Source organism: Protopterus annectens, chromosome 11.part0, assembly GCF_019279795.1.
Source record: "Protopterus annectens isolate FY-2018-M chromosome 11.part0, PAN1.0, whole genome shotgun sequence".
NCBI lineage: Eukaryota > Metazoa > Chordata > Ceratodontiformes > Protopteridae > Protopterus > Protopterus annectens.
The window spans coordinates 672,986,227-673,005,916 of record NC_056745.1 but is presented as its reverse complement, the minus strand read 5'-3'; the positions used below and the strand labels follow the sequence as shown (position 1 = coordinate 673,005,916).

Sequence of the window (19,690 nt, the reverse complement as noted above, 5' to 3'; positions counted from 1 at the left end):
CATACAAGGCCATGTCAAACCCAGAGCTGTTGTCCATGCTACACTTAAAGAAATCCCAATCCCTCAGAGCCACACGCTCCAGGGATCTAAACCTTGTCATCACAATAAACAAAACATGCTGGAGGGATAGGTTCCCAACACAGAGACTCCCCAGACTCTGGAATAGACTGCCCATACATGTCAAGGAGAGTGCCTCTTTGGCCCTCTTCAAAAGCAACCTTGATGATTGGATGGGAGAAAGGAAATTCACCCAGGGGATCATGTCAGTCACCCTGCTAGACAGGGGTCCAGGGAAGTAAATAGTGTGGGAAGAAATAGCCAGGGAATTGTTATGGCTAGGCTTGCATAGGCCCTAGGGCCGATAGCCTAGTACCAACCTATGAAGCTATGGAATCAGCAGAGTGGCTGAGACATTTAGAAGCCAAGGACAATGAGAGACTGCACCTGGAGACTCAACATTTGGAGGCTGAGGAGAAGCAGCGTCAGTATGAACTGGGGATTAAACAGCTGGATACCAAAGAGAGTCTGAGGTGTGTGAGACGGAGCTGGCAAGTTGTGGAATTTTACTCCTGTGCACTCTGTGTTTTCCGTGATGTTCCCACACTGGTGTCAGTGGTGAGGCTTGAGGCTTCTTAATTACTAATGCCAATTTTGAGTGGGGGATGTCACATTATTGTTGGCAGGCTGGTGGGATATTAGCCAGATGTCACAGTCTCTCCTGTAAACTTACAGCCAGGTAGCTGTCTTTAGAGAGCATTACGATGTGCCAACTTTCTGTTTGGCATGTATTGCTGTAGTAATTTTGATTTTTGGGTGTAATACTTATGGAAGAATCATTAGAGCCAAGATTTTCTGTGGCCTTCTGATTTGGTGTTGTAGCTTGTGGAGAAATGTCTTCGACCTGAACGTCAGAACCCATTTGTTGCACACAGACACACATGCATGCATTTCATGGTCTTAGCCAAAAAGCCAATTGTTGGAAGGTGAGAAGAGTTCAAGAGTAGTTAATGTTGTCCTTGATGAAGGTAGCTACTCTGATGGCACATTTATGCCAGTGGTTTGCCTTAAAATCATGTAGTCAGCTGGAGTTAAGTCAGTATTAGATATATTAGATATTTGTTTTTTAACCTGTGATTCTGATATACAAAAAGGTTATCTTGAGAGGTGAGCATCAACTATGGAGTAAATCTGCTTTGGCTTGTTACAGGCTACTAGTTTCCAGATGAAGTACCTTCAGTCCTAGGAAGGCAAAACAGTGGTTGAGCTGAATATGCAACATACATCTGGTAGCTCCTGGTTCAGGATTTGTACAGATATCTCCACAATGTAAGAGCAAATAGTAGAGAATATTAATAAATGATAATCTAGCAATTCTTTATGTCATTTTATACTGTGCATCTATATTAATTTAATGTATATCCCCTGGATTACTATGTGCAGATTTGAAGTTAATTGTGTGCCATAAATGAACAGCAAGTAGAATTGTCAGATTTAAAATGAAATATAAATGTATTACTAGTGGTGGGAGTGAGTTAAGTCATGGTGGTGCAGCGGTTATTGTTGTCGCCTCACAGCAAGAGGCTCTCTGGTATGATTCTCGGCTGGAGTGCCCTCTGTGCGGAGTCTGCATGTCCTCCCCGCGGTTGAATTCACTTTAAAAGACATGCAGGTAGGTGCATGTGTGAGTGGGTGTGCCTTCCTTGAAGGTTGGGTGCCAGGCTGGCAACTCAACACAGTAAAAATTCACTGCCAATCATTAAAGGACTGGAGTTCCGCTGTGCCGACACCTAACCGGAAAAAGCCGAAAGACAGTGTGGGAGTGAACACAGTCTTATACTATTGATGACATATGGAAGAATCATAAGAGCAAAAAGTGTGAGATATTTGGATTATGGTTTTCTCAATATTTTCAAGTATCCGAACAGAGAATATAGCTGATTAATTGTGGTGGAACATAACAGTGTCATGCCTTACACAAACCCATGATAAAATGTAAATTAGAATGGACTTATCATATGGTCAAGATTGGGAAGACTTCAGTGCAATATACATTAGCCTTTAAAATAATGTGGGGCATACTTAAGATGGAGAACACCGACATCTGTGCAGTGACAGAGACCTGGTTTAAGGCTCCAAAGAGCACCCCGGCATTACCAGGCTACAATTCTTACCACACCTTTCGGTCACCTAACCTGGACCGAAATACTAAAGGAGGAGGCGTGTCCATATTCATGAAGGATCTCCACACCTCCAGGCTAGTTGCTCAACATAATGCCTCTGAAATTATCCAAGTACAATTAACACTTGGGCAAGCCAATACCCTAATTTTGGGAGATTTCAATTACCAATATGGTAGATGCTCCACGCCAGAGGTCAACTCCTCGCTGGTCAGGTCTGACTACAAGCTAATCAACCTAGACATCCATACCCCCCCCCCCATTAAGGAAACCACTGTAAAAAAAACTTCTGCAAAGCCAATTTCATGCTTCTTAAGTCAGAAATAGCAAACTTCATTACACCCACACAGATGGAAAATAGTAGCACAACTGCTGATTCATATACAATTGCACTGTATAAGCACCTACACGAGTGCATGGACCGTGCCATCCCCAACAGGACCAAGACACTATCCTCCAGAAAAAGGAAGCCTATTTGGTGGTCTCCTGCCATAAACAAGCTCTACAACAGAAGGAAGAAACTGTTGCAGAAAAGAATAAAATCCCATGATTGCAGGAACTCCCTGGTCAGCCTCAGCAAGAAGTTGAGATCCCTGATAAAATCTGCCAAAGCTAGTTTCGAAAATAAAATCGCCATGGATTCTAAAGACAACCACAAAGCCTTCTACAGCTATGTCAAGAATCTCAATGGCAACACTCAGATCTGCTCTGAACTACAGGACAATGGCACTACATTTACCAAACCAACTGATATTGCCAACATCCTGGCAGACAGGTTCAGTGCTAACTTCACCCCCCCACCCCCAAGGGGCCCACCCCCCTTCCGGATGATTGCAAGGCCCCTGAAATCACAGCCGCACAGGTAAAGACCGCATTCTCCAAAGCCAAAAACACAGGCTCCATGGGATCGAGACAATATCCCAGGCTGCCTTCTGAATGAACTACAGAACAAACTGGCAATCCACCTAAGTACCATGTTTAACCATAGCCTCATTTCAAGCTTTGTGCCTAATGAATGTGGCACAGTGAGGGTTATCCCACACCACAAGGGGGAGTGCCACCACAGACCCTGGGAACTACCGCCCCATTAGCCTGACGAGCCTGGTCTGCAAGGCCATGGAACCTATCATCTTAGAGCTTATAAACAAAGACATAAGTAACCTCCAAACTCTGGACCCCACTCAGTATGGGTTTGTAAAAGGTAGATCATGCCTCCTAAACTTGATTGACTTCTTCGAAGCAGTCACTAGAGCCGCAGACGAGGGTAAGGTAGTGCACACAGCCTATCTTGACCTCGCCAAAGCTTTCGACACCATCCCCCACTCTGGTATTATAGATAAACTCACTAGACTTGGCATAAATCCCTATGTCACAAGATGGGTGGCCAACTGGCTCACTGACAGAACCTACACAGTGAAAGTAGCCGATTCCAAATCTCACTTCAGACCACTGACAAGTGGAGTACCACAGGGTTCGGTCCTGGGTCCTCTCCTGTTCGGTATCTACTTCTCTGAAGTTCAGGCTAATACAGCTGGTCTCTGGCTAATGAAATTCACATACAACTGCAACCTAGGAGCCATAATCGATTCACCTAAGGACGTAGACATTCTACAAAGAGGCCTCACTGAGACTGATGCTTGGTGTCAAAGTTATGGCCTAAAACTCAATGCCAAGAAGTGCGTTGTCATCCCCTTTGGGAAAAATCCCATAGCCATGAAATATCACATAGGCGATAGCCTGCTAAACACCAAAAATGTGAAAAGAGACCTTGGGACACAAGTGGATAGTAGTCCCACATTTGATAATCATGTCGCCACAGTAGTCAGGAATTCCTTTTGTGTGGCACACCTCATCACAAAGGGGTTCTCCACCAGAAAAAGAGAGGTCATCGTTCCTCTCTACTCATCCCTTATTAGACCCATCATAGAGTACAACACCCTGTTTGGCATGTACCTTGCAAGAAATCTGCAACAGCTGGAAAGGCCACAGAAATACCTCACTAAGAGGATTACCAGCCTCAAACAGATGCCATACTCCGACCATCTCAAAAAACTCCAACTCTACTCCATCGCATATCACCTACTCCGAGGTGACCTCTGCCTAACGTACAAATCAATGTCAAACCCAGACCTGTTGGACATGCTACACTTAAAGAAATCCCAATCCCTCCGATCCACACGCTACAGGGACCTAAACCTTGTCACCACAATAAACAGAACATGCTGGAGGGATAGATTCCTGTCCCAAAGACTTCCCTTGCTCTGGAATAGCCTGCCCATTCATGTCAAGCAGAGCTCATCATTAGCCCACTTTAAGAGAAATCTTGATGTCTGGATGGGAAATAGGAAATTCACCCTGGGGATCACTGTTGTGGCTCTGCTCGACAGGGTTATAGGGAATATGTTTTCTTATGTGGCAAAAGCCAGGGTACCTTGTTTGACTAGGCTTGTATGGGCCCTAGGGCCGATAACCTAGTACTTACCTATGAACCTATGAACATATGAGAAATTTTCAAAAATAGAACAAAGTCAATAAACCCTGTAGTTATTAATATAGTGAGTGCAATGAAGTGTGGAATTGAGAGACGTCACACATCAGCTGTATGAATTAAGAGGGGCTAAAGTGAATAAATGATGATAGAAATACAGGAGATAAATATTTTTCACAAAATAATACAACTAAAAGGTATGGAATGAGTCAGCTCAAACTGCAGTACCCAAATTAATTTATTAGCTCTGTGACTTAGGGAGAAGAAGTTCTGTGTCCCAGCCTGATTGAACTTGATTTGCAATTTAGACATTGGAGAAGTCAGCCAAGGAGTGAAAGAAATGTGGAGGTGTCACCTGCACCCCTTTCACGGTGGGGGGGGGGGTGTCTTGTTTTAGGGACATGTCTCCAGTTAATGTATCTCCAGTGCAGACTGGAGATTTAATAGGGGCCATCTGCTAACAAAGAGGTAGGCCTTCCTGAGGGTCTGAATCACCTAAGGAAACTAGTGACATCCCCATGTTGCACACATTGCGTGTCTGAAATCCCTTTATCAGTGTGTGATGGCCACCGCTTTATCAGGTTTTGCCTCATTGGCTAAAAGAAAGTCAATATTACAGTGGCCAGCCAGAAGAAAGGCATGAGGCAGAGAAATGGGTAACAAATTGTGTGTTAACTTATTCTAGCTCTTGAAGGAATGAATTAGAGATATAGCATTAAGTTACTTGTCTGGTTTAGCTCCTGTTAATACAATGGTCTGTGGAATACGTAAGTAAAACTAATGTGTATAACAAGAGATGCCCTGCTTTCACCCATAAAATAGTCACTATGTGCATACACCTTGCACCCTTTTAACACAAACACAGTTCAGGTAGCACTTCGAAACTGACTCACTTCTCCTGCAATAAAGTAACAGATTGTATTATAGCAATCAGGCACAGAGAATCCCCTTTGAGCAAGTGCACAGACAAACAAACGTCATAAGAATGTCTAGCATTTTGCTATAAACAATTTCTTTGATAATCTTCATCCGAGTACTTAGGGTTTACAGCTTCCAATACTATGTACACACAAGTACATTTTAGCAATGTTGCAAATAACAATCTAGTGGGCTTTTACTCCTACACATAAAAATAACAAATGGGGCAACAGAAGAAGCAAGCAGATCAATTTTGGTGAATTAAATGCCTCCTTCAGTGCTAAGTAGATGTAAGAACCTTATATAAACTTGTAAAGAATCACATGTACCCATACCTCTACTTCTTTGCTGAAGAATGCTGGACAAAGCTAAAATAATGGTGGACTACAAATTTTAAATATTCTTTGTAAAATACTTAGAAAGTTTCTAGAGTAACAGGTTTTGCATCAGATGCATTTTTCTGAAGGACTTGAAGTCTGAAACTCAAATGTCTGCCATTATTTAATGACTATAATACACAACGATTTGCCATAAAACCAAAAATGTTATGAGGAACAAACCATACCTCTCAACTGTCCAGATTTTCACAGAATGTCCAGATTTTTGCGTCCTATTTTTGATCTGTTACTCATAAAATTTTGATTTTCTAACAAATCATTTGCAAATTATTGAGGACCGAACTCAGAAAATAATGAGACATTAGAGTTTCAGACTTTATACCCTTCAGAAAATTCATGCAAATGCAAAACCTGTTATTCTGTCAACTTTTGAAATGTATATAAGCAATATTTAAAAACCGTCCCTATTTTGGGTCTTTGTGTCCCTCCCTAACATTATTTATGGCTTTCTCCAGATTTCTTGCTCTTAGAGATTGAATTGTGTGGAACAAACATACCTCTCGACTATCCAGGTTTTCTCAAAACGTCCAGATTTTTGTCTCATATTTTGATCTGTTCCTTGAAAAACTGTGATTTTCTGGCAAATCATTGAGGACTGAAATCACTACAAAATGACAGTCATTTGAATTTCAGACTTCAGATCCTTCAGAAAAATCATGACTACACAAAACATTTTATCCTAGAGACAGTCTAAGTTTCTAAAGCAATATTTAATAAAAATGATCCCTATTTTGGGGGTTTTGTCCCATCATTATTTTTGGCTTTGTTCAGATTTCTTTTTAGAGGTATGAGAACAGATCAAAAAATAATGAGGCCAAATTCTGGACATTCTGCATAATTCTGGACACTTCAGATGTATACATGGACCATACACACCAAAGAAAAGTTTAATGACATATACTTAAAAATGTAGAATGTCATAACTCACCTGGTTTAAGTGCTTGGATTTCATTCCTTCATTAGAATGACGGTATGTGTTGTGATCACAGTTGGAAGTATCACTGGTACCCTTCATTGTTTTGCTCAGCGGTTATCTGTTTGGTAATATATAGCTTTGTTTCGAAGAAGTATAATATCAAATGTGTGCACTCCCAACCTAAAGGGTTAATCATTTCAGATATGAATAGGAAAAGATACTAAACAATATAGTAATTAAACAGAGAAGATAATGGAATCTTGTATCAGCTATACAGATTTAGTCTGAGGCTTTACCTCATTGTGATAGACACAAATTTCTTATAAATAATCGAGACAGTCTAATATGGGAAGATGTGTTTTGACCAACAGAGTGACGTGTCACTACACAAAATGATGTATATGGTAGTGAAAGCTTATTAGTTGTGTCATATCTGTAATATAGCTTTTATGTTTAATTGCCTGGGTTTTCATTTCTGCTGCTTTATAGTGTCAAGTAATAGTTATGACTGTAAGCATAGTATTTAATGTTGCTTATAGTCCAGTTATCAGCTTTATAATTAGTTATGCTATGGTTGTTAGTTCTACAGTCGTATTCTGTAGCCATGATTTTTAGTTTCACCTTTCGTATTTGCTGTTGTCACACATCCTGAATTATACATGGAAAGGGTAATTTGGATTATTGCACTTAATAACAAATTAAACAAATAAGAAACTAAAGAATCCAATGTCTATTTTCATCTGACTCAACCTTTGATTTGTTGGATCCAACTGGATCTGACCTTGGGAACTTTTTCTAAACCTGTGGATATGAGGATGTTCTTCATCTCACATTGCTGCAGTCCTTACACTTGGGTAGTCCGCTGTCCTCGGTTGGCCCGAATATCAAAGTATTAGGCTGACGTCGGTCAAGGCGCTTAAGACTGACATCAGGACGTCAGGGTACAAATGCGCATGACCGACGTCATATCCTCAGTCTTTTTTGCCGCATGGTCCGATGCAGAAGCAGCGTTGCAAGTGCCGTTCGGCGTTCTGAAATTTTTGGAGTTTCAGACCGAGTCAAAGTTGGCTAAGTACCCGTTGGGAACATTTTAGTTTTCTTGCCTCAGTGGTTTACCGGATGTCAGAAAAAGTGAATAACTGTATTTCTTGTGGGAAACAGATACCGCATAGAGATTATCATACTTTGTGTATTCCTTGTTTGGGGCCTGAGCACGGCGTTGTTGGGTGTCGCTAGGTTCAATAAGCGCACTATTGCGAAGGTTAGATTGTGCCAGGTTGGTCTTTGGGAAGCGGTGCAATTATAAGATGCCGCCGGATGCTCCGGCGCCGCTTCTTCTAAGCGCAAAGACAAAGCAGCTAAACCCAGGCAAGAAGAGTCGTCCGTGCGGACGCCGGTTCTTTAGGCGTCAGTGGAACCGGTGGTTCCGCGGAGGCTTCTCTGGAGTCCCAGGGGAGACTTTGTTATTGCAGGATGTGGCCTCTCAGGAGGCAGGTCAGGCTGAAGGGGCTTCTCAGGTTACTGTACTCCCCTCCCTTCCTAAGGTGGTTAGGCCCTCTCCTTCTGTTTCCAGGGCTTCTCCCAGAGGCAGGCCAGGTTTAGCTTCTGTTGGTGTCACTCCTAGTTCTACAGGATCTGTGCCCAAGAAGCACATGCTTAAAATGGCAGAAGATTTAATTACTTTGATTAGAGGTTCTTTGCCCCCTCCAGATAAGAGGCCTAGGGTGGAACCAGAGTTGGGGAGTTTTGAGCAGGCTTCAGATGTTTCAGAGTCTTGCTGAAGACTTGCAGGAGTACTCTCCTTATTCTGATTCTGATGCAGATGATTCAACTCCTTCTGCTTCTCCTCCAGAGGATTTTTCTTTTCAGAGACTCTTCATTCCATGAGGGAACATTTTAAGTGGGAAGGTCAGGACTTCTCTGATTCCAGGAAAAGGCTTAGGAATTTTTGCTTTTACCCCAGCATAGGCCTTTGGCTATACCTCCTGTTCTGGATGTTGTGGAAGATGTGTTTGCAGAGGCTTCACTTAATCCTGATTCTTTGCCTCCTGCTCCTGTTAAACCGGATAGGTATTACAGGGTGCCTGAGGCTCATAAATATCTTTATAAGAGTCCTAGGGCGGACCCAGAAACTGTTAGTCAGGGACATAAGGGTGTCAAGGCCTCTGTTGTAAAAAATCCGGTTCCTCCAGATAAAGAGGCCAGAGCTTTGGATAGATGGGGAAAGAAAGTCTATACTTCTTCCACCTTAGCTATGAGGGCTTTGAATTGCCAGTTTCACATGTTGAAATATCAAAACTATCTTCTTTCTCAATTGAAGTCTAAGGTAGATACTCTGGCGGAAGGCATTGAGTGTAAAGAATTACAAGATTTAGTACATGTTTCTGAACAGGTGGGTAAGCATTCTTTACAATGTGGTTTTGATGCTGTACAGGCCTCATCTAGGGTGGCTGCCACTGGGTCAGTTCTTCGCAGGCACGCCTGGCTGAGGGATCAGAATTTATCTGAACATGTTAAGACAAGGATTTTGGATGCTCCTTTACAGTCTGATGTGTTGTTTGGTTCACCTGTGGAGTCAGTCTTGAAGAAAATGGAGGACAAGGCTAAGTCTATGCAGACTGTTAAAGATTTTTTGCAAGTTCAGCCTCCGAAGTTTAGTAGGAATTGGCCTGCTAAGGGGTGGACGTACCCTTCTTATGATTCACAGTCTAGGGGTAGATCTAGGCGTGGTAGGGGCAGAGCTCAGAGCTCCTTCAGACCTAGAACAGGGAGTTCTCCTGCACATTCTTCGGGTGAGGGCAGGGGCCAGTCCTTTCGTAAACAGGCCCAATGACCTACCTTTTCAGCTGCCAGATCCTTCTTGCATGGCAGCACCTTTGGGAGGAAGGTTGGCACTCTTCAAGGAAAATTGGAGTTTGATTACCCAAGACAGATGGGTATTAGATATCATACACCAAGGTTACAGGTTTTATTTCCATACCTTGCCTCCTTTCAAAGGCATGCCGGACGTTCCTCCTCAGCAAAGACTAGAGGCTCACAAACAAATTTCTCTGCTGCTCCAATTAGGGGCCATACAACGGGTCCCTCTGCCAGAAGTGGGCCTAGGATTTTATTCTCGCCTGTTCCTAGTACCAAAGAAGGGGAACACGTGGAGACCAATTCTGGATTTATCTATCCTCAACACTTATCTGGACATTCCCAAGTTCAAAATGTTGACGTTACAACAGCTTTTACCTCTGCTGGGCAAAGATCACTGGATGGTGACTCTGGATCTCAAGGAGGCTTACCTTCATGTTCCTATCAGGCTAAGTTGCAGGAAGTATCTGCGCTGGGACTTCTCATTATCTGTTCTGTGGATTGCCCTTTGGCTTATCTACTGCCCAGAGTGTTCACGAAGGTTCTGGCTCCAGTGATAGCTTTCTTCAGGCTAAGAGGAATACAGATCTATCCTTATTTGGACGATTGCCTGATTCTGGCCCAAGGAAAGGACGAACTTCTTCATCATTTACAATATGTGATAGCAGTGCTAAGATGTCTGAGGTATTCTGTGAACGAAATAAAGTCCAGTCTAGTACCCTCTCAGGACATGTGCTTTCTGGGTGTGAGACTGAATACAGCATCCCAGATTGCCTTTTTGACCCCGGACAAACAAAAGAATCTTTCTCTTTACTTCCATCAATTGTCTCATCAGTCCAGGCTGACTGCAAGGACAGTCCTTCAAGCCTTGGGGTTCATGGCATCTTGTATTCTGGTGCTTCCCAATGCCAAACTGCATATGAGGAAGCTGCAATGGTATCTCAAAAATGTATGGACACAGCACTGCCAAGATATGGACACTGTCATTCAGATAATACCTTGCATTCAAAAGGAATTTTTGTGGTGGGCTCAGGAATGTCACCTAAACAAGGGACTCTCTGTGACCCGGCCAGAGGCGAGTCAGATTCTAACGACAGATGCCTCAGACAAAGCTTGGGGAGCTCATCTAAATGGAAAGTGGGTACAAGACACGTGGCCTGCCAGACTTCAACATTTACATATCAACTTGAAGGAGATGTTAGCAGTCCAATTTGCATTGATAGCTTTCAAGAATTTAGTCCTTCCTGGGCAGGTGTTGGTTCTAACAGACAACACAACTGTCATGTGGTACATCAACAAGCAAGGGGGAACACATTCTTATCCTCTATGCAGACAAGCAATGATTTTGTGGGAGACGGCTCTCAGTTTACAGCTAAATCTTCAGGCAAGGTTTCTGCCGGGAGCACAGAACTCCTTAGCAGATGTGTTGAGCAGACAAATTATGGATCCCCACGAGTGGAAATTGGATCCTCATGTATTTCAGAAATTGACAGTGTTATGGGGAACTCCAGACATAGATCTGTTCGCTTCTCCACTAAACTACCAGTTGCCAAAGTTTTGCACAAAAAGGTTTCATCCCACAGCTTGGAAAGTGGATGCTCTCTCATTCAATTGGAGCAATCTTCATGTGTATGCCTTTCCGCCTCTGCCTCTCCTCCCAAAGGTACTCCTGAAGGTCAGACAGGACAAGCCAAAGATGATTTTAATAGCTCCAGATTGGCCTCAACAACACTGGTACCCGTTACTGAGAAGTCTGGTACGGGAGCCTCCATGGCCTTTGCCTTCGATTCCACACCTGCTGTCTCAGGAGAACAGTCATCTACTCAATGTAAAACTTCATTCTCTTCACCTAACAGCCTGGCATATTCTGTTTTAAACCCTGGAGGGTCTCAGCTTCCACAGCAGGTTTTGAATGTTATTTTGGAGGCCAGAAGGCCTAGTACAAGGAAAGTGTAGATAAATGGAAGAGATTTTTATTTTGGAGTGCAGCAAAGGAATTTGATGTTTCTAAGCCTAATTTAAGTGTGGCTCTTCAGTATCTTGCTGAGTTACTGGACAAAGGTTTGTCCTTCTCTTCTATTAAGGTTCATGCTGCAGCAATTTCTGCTCACTATGACTGTGACCCACCATTGTTTTCTCATCCTTTGTTTAAGCAATTCCTTAGAGGGGCAAAGAATATAAGACCCCCACGTAGAGCTCCTACTCCTGCTTGGGATCTCAATTTTGTGTTGGAGAAACTCACTCTACAACCTTTTGAGCCTGCAGCTACTGCTGAGTTGAAATATTTATCATGGAGGACTGCTTTTTTGTTGGCCATTACCTCTGCGAGAAGGGTGTCTGAGTTACAGGCCCTTATGGCAGTTGAGCCTTTCTTAATTTTCCATAAAGATAGGGTGTCTTTGTACTAATCCTTCCTTTATGCCAAAAGTGGTTTCTAGTGTGGCTTTAAACCAAACTATTCATTTACCTACTTTTTATGCAAACCCCCAAAATAAAGGGGAAAAGATTTTGCACACTTTGGATATACACAGGCAGTTGCGATATTATTTGAGCAGAACTAAAGGGTTCAGGCAGTCTCAGCAGTTATTTGTTTCATTTGCTTTGGGTTCTCAGGGCAAGCCTGTGTCAAAACAAACTATTTCTAAGTGGATTGGGTTTTGTATTGCTTTCTGTTACTCCCATCATGGTAAGGAGATTCCAGCTGGGATTAGGCCCCATTCCACTAGGGCTACTGCCACTTCTACAGCTTTTTAAGGGGTGGCAACTAAAGATATTTTAGAGGCAGCTACTTGGAGTTCAGTGCATACTTTCTCTAAGCATTACCACCTTCCACTTTACTCTAAATCTAGGGCTGGTTTTGCCACTGCAATTTTACAGGGCATTTTGGCAGCTCCTACTGCTTTATAGTTTTGCCATCCTCCCTTTCCTCTGCTTTGGGATTCTACCCAAGTGTAAGGACTGCAGCAATGTGAGATGAAGAACATAGTACAGTTTTGTACCTACCATAAATGTAGATGTTCAAGATCCACATTGCTGCAGTCCACCCTCCCTCCTTCCCTCTGTAGTTAGAGGCGGTTGTGTGGTTTGGGTTGTACATATTGTGAATATTGTATATATTGTACATAGGGTTAGTACTAGGGTGGTTGGTTGTTTTTGGCTGTCTTTTGGTTTTGACCTTTCTTTTTAGGGTCTTCTGACATCTGGGGCAAGAAAAGACTGAGGATATGATGTCGGTCATGCGCATTTGTACCCTGACATCCTGATGTCAGTCTTAAGCGCCTTGACCGGCGTCAATACTTTGATATTCGGGCCGACCGAGGACAGCGGACTACCCAAGTGTAAGGACTGCAGCAATGTGGATCTTCGAACATCTACATTTATGGTAGGTACAAAACTGTACTTTCTGATTTCTCCCCTACCCATAATTCCCTTCTCTCCACTGTACCTCAGATCTTGTTTGCTGCCTGATCTTCAGACATATTCTTGAAGGCTCCAAGTTTTCTCATAATAAGTGATAGTTTATTCGATTTCTAATAATATAAGTTTCTCCTCCCGTACTCTTTTTCAATTTAGTGCATGTAGCTTTGTAGTATTAGAGTAGCTTTGCGGTAAGAGATGATACTTGCAAGGTTTACAAAATGTTCTGTGTGTAATTTGTTCTGGATTAGGTAGTTAGATAAATATAATTTTCTAGAAGTTAGAGCAAAATACTTGTAAATTCTTTACAGTACTTATTCATAGTAGTCTTAGAAGAAAGTTGAATTCTTTGTACAAGTGTTGTTGTTATTGTTGTTTTACATTGCTGTCCAACAAAACCCAAGACTTTAAAAAGTGCATGGCTTGTGGACACAAAATTCTACCTTAAGACCTGCACTTTTTATGTATTTATTGTTTGGGCACGGCCCACCATTATGCAAAAAATGATATTTGTGCCTCTTTTGGAACTGGGGCCATTCAGGGCCATAAAGAGGGATTCATTTTAAAAGTATACTTCCCATCAGACATAGTCATCTTCTCACCCTTCAACATCTAATCCTTCTAGACCAGCTTCAGCTTCCCCTGATCAAAAAAATGGACAAGAAGAAGGAAAAGGAGAGAGAGAAAAATCTAAAGAATGAGAAAGATCCAAGGATAAGAGAGTAGAGAAGACTAGAAAAAGGTCTGCAGATCCAGCATATTATTTGGGTCTGTCACCTAAGACTCCGAGAAAGTAGGATCCACCAGCTACTTGGATCCAATCTCCCTCACCTCATCACCTCACTCATCCAAGATTCTCACTGGAGCAGATGAGCTCAAGACTATACTCCCCAGTTCTGCAAGAAAGACAGTAATCCAGAGCTTATTTTCTAACATTGTCTTTGAGGAAGAAGCCTTATTGAGATGGACATTGAATGATGTGGAGATTCCTAAGAACAAAAGTCCAACTAGAGGTTCTCCTGGCACCATCCCCTTTGGGCACTCTAGGTACTGGCCCAACTGCCTCTCCATTGATTTCTCTGTTAACAGTCCATCTTTTGGATCTGGTCCTCATGGGTGCAAACCCGACAGGTGCACCTCAGTCAGAGCTGACAGTTCATGGAACTTTGACTTCATCAGCATCCCTTACTTTTTCAACTCTGATTGTTTTAGATCAGGGTGAGTCTCGGAGCTGAAGTGCCAGTACCATGGCCCTGGTGGTGGAGTTGACATTGAAGTTTTGGAGCCATAACTACCTCTCTGGGCTTTAGCTGTCTATAGCTTGGGTCCAAGGTCAAAATAGAGCTGAAGCTGATTGGGGCTGGGATTGTTCCTTCATCTTTGGATTGGGAACATTCCCTCAGCTCCGATCACGACCTTAGCTTTCAAAGTGTTTGAACTGCTTTTGTCTAGGCCAGGAAGTCACGTGTTAACTTTGAACTTGCATCCATCCCAACTTCTGTTGGATCCTGTGACTTGCTCCACTCATTCAAGTCATTGGGGACATTCAGTCACTTCAGGCCTAGAGGATACTTTACATTAGAATTCTCAATCTGATTCAGATCTTTCTTCTGAGATTCCTGTGAGACAAGGTTCTAGAAAACATACTTGCAAACAGAAACACCTAGACTCTTCACAGAAGACACAGATCTGGATAAAGGTGAATGTTCCCCAGGAGCCCCTCTAGAAAGCATCACCCTTGGTGACATCCTAGAATTAATGAAGCAACAAGGGGGTTGTCCACTGAAACTCCTTCACCAGATGAATCTGTGTTCCTTGAAGTCTTTGGTACTGGCTTATCTGAGTCCTGGGTGGTACCAACTGCTGATGCCCCTGTAGATCTTGTGGCTTAGTAGGCATGGAAATACCCTGATGTAGTGGAACCTATCCCTAAAAAATCAGATAGGATTTTGTTAGTCCTGAAAGACAGGAAACACTGGAGCAAGGGTCCACCAATAGATGCCATGATAGTAATGGCAGGCATGAAAAAAGGAACTGTCTGAGGAAAGTTCTTCTGCCCACCCTTCCTAATGGGGTGTCAAAGGTATTGGACAGGTGCAGGAAACAGACTTTTGCACTTAGAGTACTGAACTATCTTGCCCATATGACACATTTTTAGAGGGGCATGTCCAAAGAGGTTACCAAGTCATGGGTAACTTACCAGAGGTTGTTCAAAAAACAGTGGACTCCAATAGTCTACCCTGCATTCTGTGTCTAATGTGTCCATAAATCTACTTTCCAGCACAGCAAAAGCAGCAGACACCAGCATAACCACTCGTCAGCATGCTTGGATGCGCCTGTGTGATTTTGTGGAAGGCTTTAAGATGTCTTTCAGTAATGCCCTATTCGATGGTTTCACATTTTTCAGACTGAAAGTTAAAGCAATGCTTACTAGGAGTAAATAAGATGGTAAAACCCTGTCTGTCATTGGGATCAGCTGCTCTAGATCTTCAAAGGACCTTTTGTAGGAACCAAAGAGGTGGTAAGAAGATGTGGTTCAGAAAGTTACAGGATTATCTCCAGGATGCTTCTGGAGACAGCCCCTCCATGGCAGAGGGAGTGGCAACTCAAATGGATGTTACCCTATGGGCAGAGATGGACTGCATAACCATGGTTTTCGTGGTCCCTTTACCGAGATACCCTAGCCACCCTACTGAAGATATAGCTGACTGTCACACTCTGGATACATTTGGGGGCTGCTTATCCTTACACCCACAAGCTTGGCAGAATATTACAGTGGATTCCTGGGTGTTAATCACCAGAGGCTATTCGATAATCACTATTCCCCTCTTCTGATCCTCCAAAGAAGAAAAGAAAGATTCATGATGTTCCACACAGTCAGATGGAATCTGCAACAACAGAGTTTCTCAAGTTTCTAGGAAAAAAGAGTCACCCAACAGATCCCCAGAGACCAGTTAGAATCCAGAGTCTATTCCAGATTCTTTTGAGTTCCAGAAAAAACAGAGGACCTCAGGCTGATTTTGGACTTCAGCCATCTCAATCAGTTTGTCTAACAAACAAAACTCCAGATGGTCACTGTACAGTCTATGTTGCCTCTTCTGAGGAAGAACAATCAGATATGCTCTGTAAATCTCCTGGATGCCTACTACCACATAAAAATAGAGGGGTGATCCAGGAGATTTCTCCAGTTCAGTTTGGGAACTAGTTATTTTCAGTTCAGAGCACTGCCATTCAGCCTCACTACAGCCCTGTGTGTGTTAACAAAGGTTATGGGAGTAGTAGCAGCTCATCTCTGACTGCATGGGATCCAGGTGCTCCTTTATGTAGACGATTGGCTTTTTACCTCTACTTCCAGGGATCTGTTTGTTCAACACCGTGACCTATTGCTCCACCTTGTACAGCAACTGGGGATTACTATCAGTCAGTTCAAAAGTCAGCTGTCACCCACTCAGCACATAGAGTTTAGCAGAGGTCACCTCAAAATGGTCCTTCAAATTACCAAACTTCCAGACACCAGGGTACTATCCCTACAGCTAGTAGCCTTACAGGGCACTCAGTGACCCTTTCCTCAAGCAGGTTAAATCCTTCATCTGCTAGGCTTGATGGCCTCTATGATTACGTTAGTTCATCTGGCAAGATACCGCATGAGAGTACTACAGTGGACCCTTTCAGTTCAATTGTTGCAAAGTCTTCACCCCTCCACACCAAGAATCACCTTATGCAAGTTTGCAGAGATTATGTCAAATGGTGGATAATGTCTCCATCAGTAATGAAAGAGAGAACCTTTTGGCCATAAATTCCCCAGGCTGCAGTAACCACAGATGCTTCCATTCTGGGGTGTGGTGGGGGGCATTTTGAGAGGAAGACAGCTCAAGGTGCTTGGTCACCCTTGGAGGTCAATATTCACATGAACATCTTGCAGATGAGAACAGTCCTCCTAGCACTGTGGACATTCCAAGACTCTCTCCCCAAGGGTGTGATTTCCATTCAAACAACATTGCAGTAGTTTGGTACAACAATAAACAAGGGAGAACCCGACCATATACACTTTGCCAGGAGACCATAAGTGTGTGGCAGTGAATGATGTCTTCCCATCATTTTCTTATAGCAGTGCACATCTCTAGGATGTCAAATTTACTAGGGGACACATTGAGAAGGTCAATTCTCCTGTCCCATTAGTGGTCCCTCAATTAGACAGTGGCAGCACAATTCTACAGCCTCTATAGTCAGCCTTGCTGTGATTCTTTTGCCTCATACTTAAACAGCAAGTGCAACAGTTACTTTGCCTTGATCCATCCTCAGGGACAGTCACCGAAGGATGCTGTAGTTCACAGCAGGCCTCCAGGTCTTCTCTACGCCTTTCTCCTGATACCACTGTTAAAAAAAATCATTCAGAATGCCATAAGGTGCAAGACCACAGTGATACTTATTGCTCTGTTTTCGCCATGGCAGGTTTGGTTCACATTCTGTTGGCCTCATTTGATTCACCCTCCATGGATGTTGGATTTTAATCCATGTCTTCTCAGTCACCCATCTAGATTGCCTCTACCAGATCTAAAAGCCCTGAAGTTGAACACATGGTTTCTTCATTCTAACCATAGCCAGAGATCCCAAGCTGTCGTCTTCAGTTGTCCACATTATTTCTGCTTCTTAGAAACAGTCCACCAAGAAATATATCAAAGGGTGTGGAAAAAATTATCTATCTGGTTCTTGTCAAAAGGGTTAGATCCTTTCAGTGCACACCTTCCATCGATCTTAGACTTTGTCCGAACGTTTTTTTAGAAATTGTTTAGTTTCTCTATTATCAAAGTGCACATGGCTGCCATATCAAATTTTCACATAGGCATAGTAATGTGTCCATACTCTCTTAAAATCTCAAAAGCCTTCCTCAAGGGCATTGTCTTTACTCAGGCCACCAGTCAGAGACCCAGTTCCTCCGTGGAATAGCAGCTTCAGTAGACTTGAAGTTTCTTTCATGGAAAACTGTTTTTCTTGTTGTAGTTGAATTTCTGAGTTACAGGCATTATCTTGCAAACCACCATTTTTTTGTTTTTTTCATAAAGACAGATTGGCTTTGTGAACAAATTCTTCTTTTCAGCCAAAGGTGACATCTGAAACAAACCTAAAGTTGACTTTCCAGTCTTTTTTCCCAGATTGTCAAACAATCTGGAATATATACTACTGTTCATAGACCACACAAGTTCTATTTGCATCAGACCAAAGATGGCAGAAAGTCAGATCAGCTATTCATATCCTTTTCTGAATCAAAATTGGGTAAAAAGCATATCAAAAGTCACACTTTCTAAATGGCCATCGGAATGCGTTTCCTTTGTTTATTATACTGGGCTTATCTTTACAGGCAAAACCCAAAGCTCATTTTGCAAGAGCAGTGACTACTGCTGCAGCCTTCACGAAAAGTTTCCATTGATGACATTTGTGCAGCAGCAACATGGTCCACTGTCTGTACCTTTGTATCTCATTATAAATTGGATATGTAGTCAAGATCTTGTTCTTTTGGTTCCCTTATTCTGTGGAACATCCATACTTGATGCTGCCTGGGTGTTCCTCAGCTTGGGAATCCATTTCAAAGGTTGACTCGGAAGAAAATAGGCAATGTTGTCTCATTTTCATCTGATTCAACAGCCCTTCCTCCTTCTCCCTTCTAATATTATCACTGGCAGCTTCTGGTGACTGGACAAACCTCATCTAAGACCCTGTCAGTGAAATTGTCCATGTTATACCTTTCTGTAGGTATTAATATTAATATGTTCTCTAACCCTAACACCTAGAGGTTTTATAGTCATAGGATAGGCATAATATTTAGCGATATGCCAGCAAACTCAATCTGAGGTACTTCAGTGGGGAGGAGGGAATTATAGAATGGAGAGGAGTCAGTGCTTCAGATCCACTGCTTTAGAAAAAGGTGGTTAAGTCTGATCCAGTCAGATTAAACCAAAGATTGAACCGGACAAAAATGAAACAACACTGATCTATTGTTATGGTAAGTACATAACTTTTGTATTGTATTTTGTTGCTTTTATTAAGCAAAGTTATAAAAAAAAAAGTAAAGAATGTGGTCTATAATGTTGAAACACCTTGATGTGAATGTTACAAATGATGCATAATGTAGAAGTTGGACTGAACATTTTGTTTGGCATTTGTATTTCCATTAGGTATATTTTAGATTATCCAGATGTTGTGAAATGCAAGTCGGTCCTAGATATTGGAAGTGGGTGTGGTGCATCAGCAATTGCAGCTCAGATGAGTGGTGCTTCTCAAGTCGTAGCTAATGATATTGATCCTGGTAAGGCAAACATCTCTCTGGGCAGCAGATCATAAGACCTGGTACCCTGAAATATAATTATTTTGGACATTGTAACATTAGACAAAAAACAGTACAAGTTTTCTGATCCTAGTTAATATACTGTTGCAACAAAAACATTACCTAACTGTGTGGTGCATTTTAGCTGTCTTTCATAATTTTATTTATTTATGTATAGTTTTTAGTCTCCTCCAACCA

General features: G+C 42.4%; 1 protein-coding gene across 2 annotated transcripts in view; it reads left to right on the top strand.

The window, feature by feature from the left end:
- Positions 1 to 19,690, top strand: part of ETFBKMT (electron transfer flavoprotein subunit beta lysine methyltransferase) — a 909,031-nt gene that overhangs the window by 238,394 nt on the left and 650,947 nt on the right. Inside the window, exons 1-2 of one of the 2 annotated variants that reach the window (XM_044088130.1) lie at positions 1,233 to 1,326; positions 19,344 to 19,474. In XM_044088130.1, the coding sequence (XP_043944065.1) occupies positions 1,271 to 1,326; positions 19,344 to 19,474 (187 nt within the window). In that variant the 5' untranslated portion in view covers positions 1,233 to 1,270. Of the gene's footprint in view, positions 1 to 1,232; positions 1,327 to 19,343; positions 19,475 to 19,690 lie in introns of those variants that run through there. The other variant, XM_044088129.1, reaches the window with a different exon arrangement.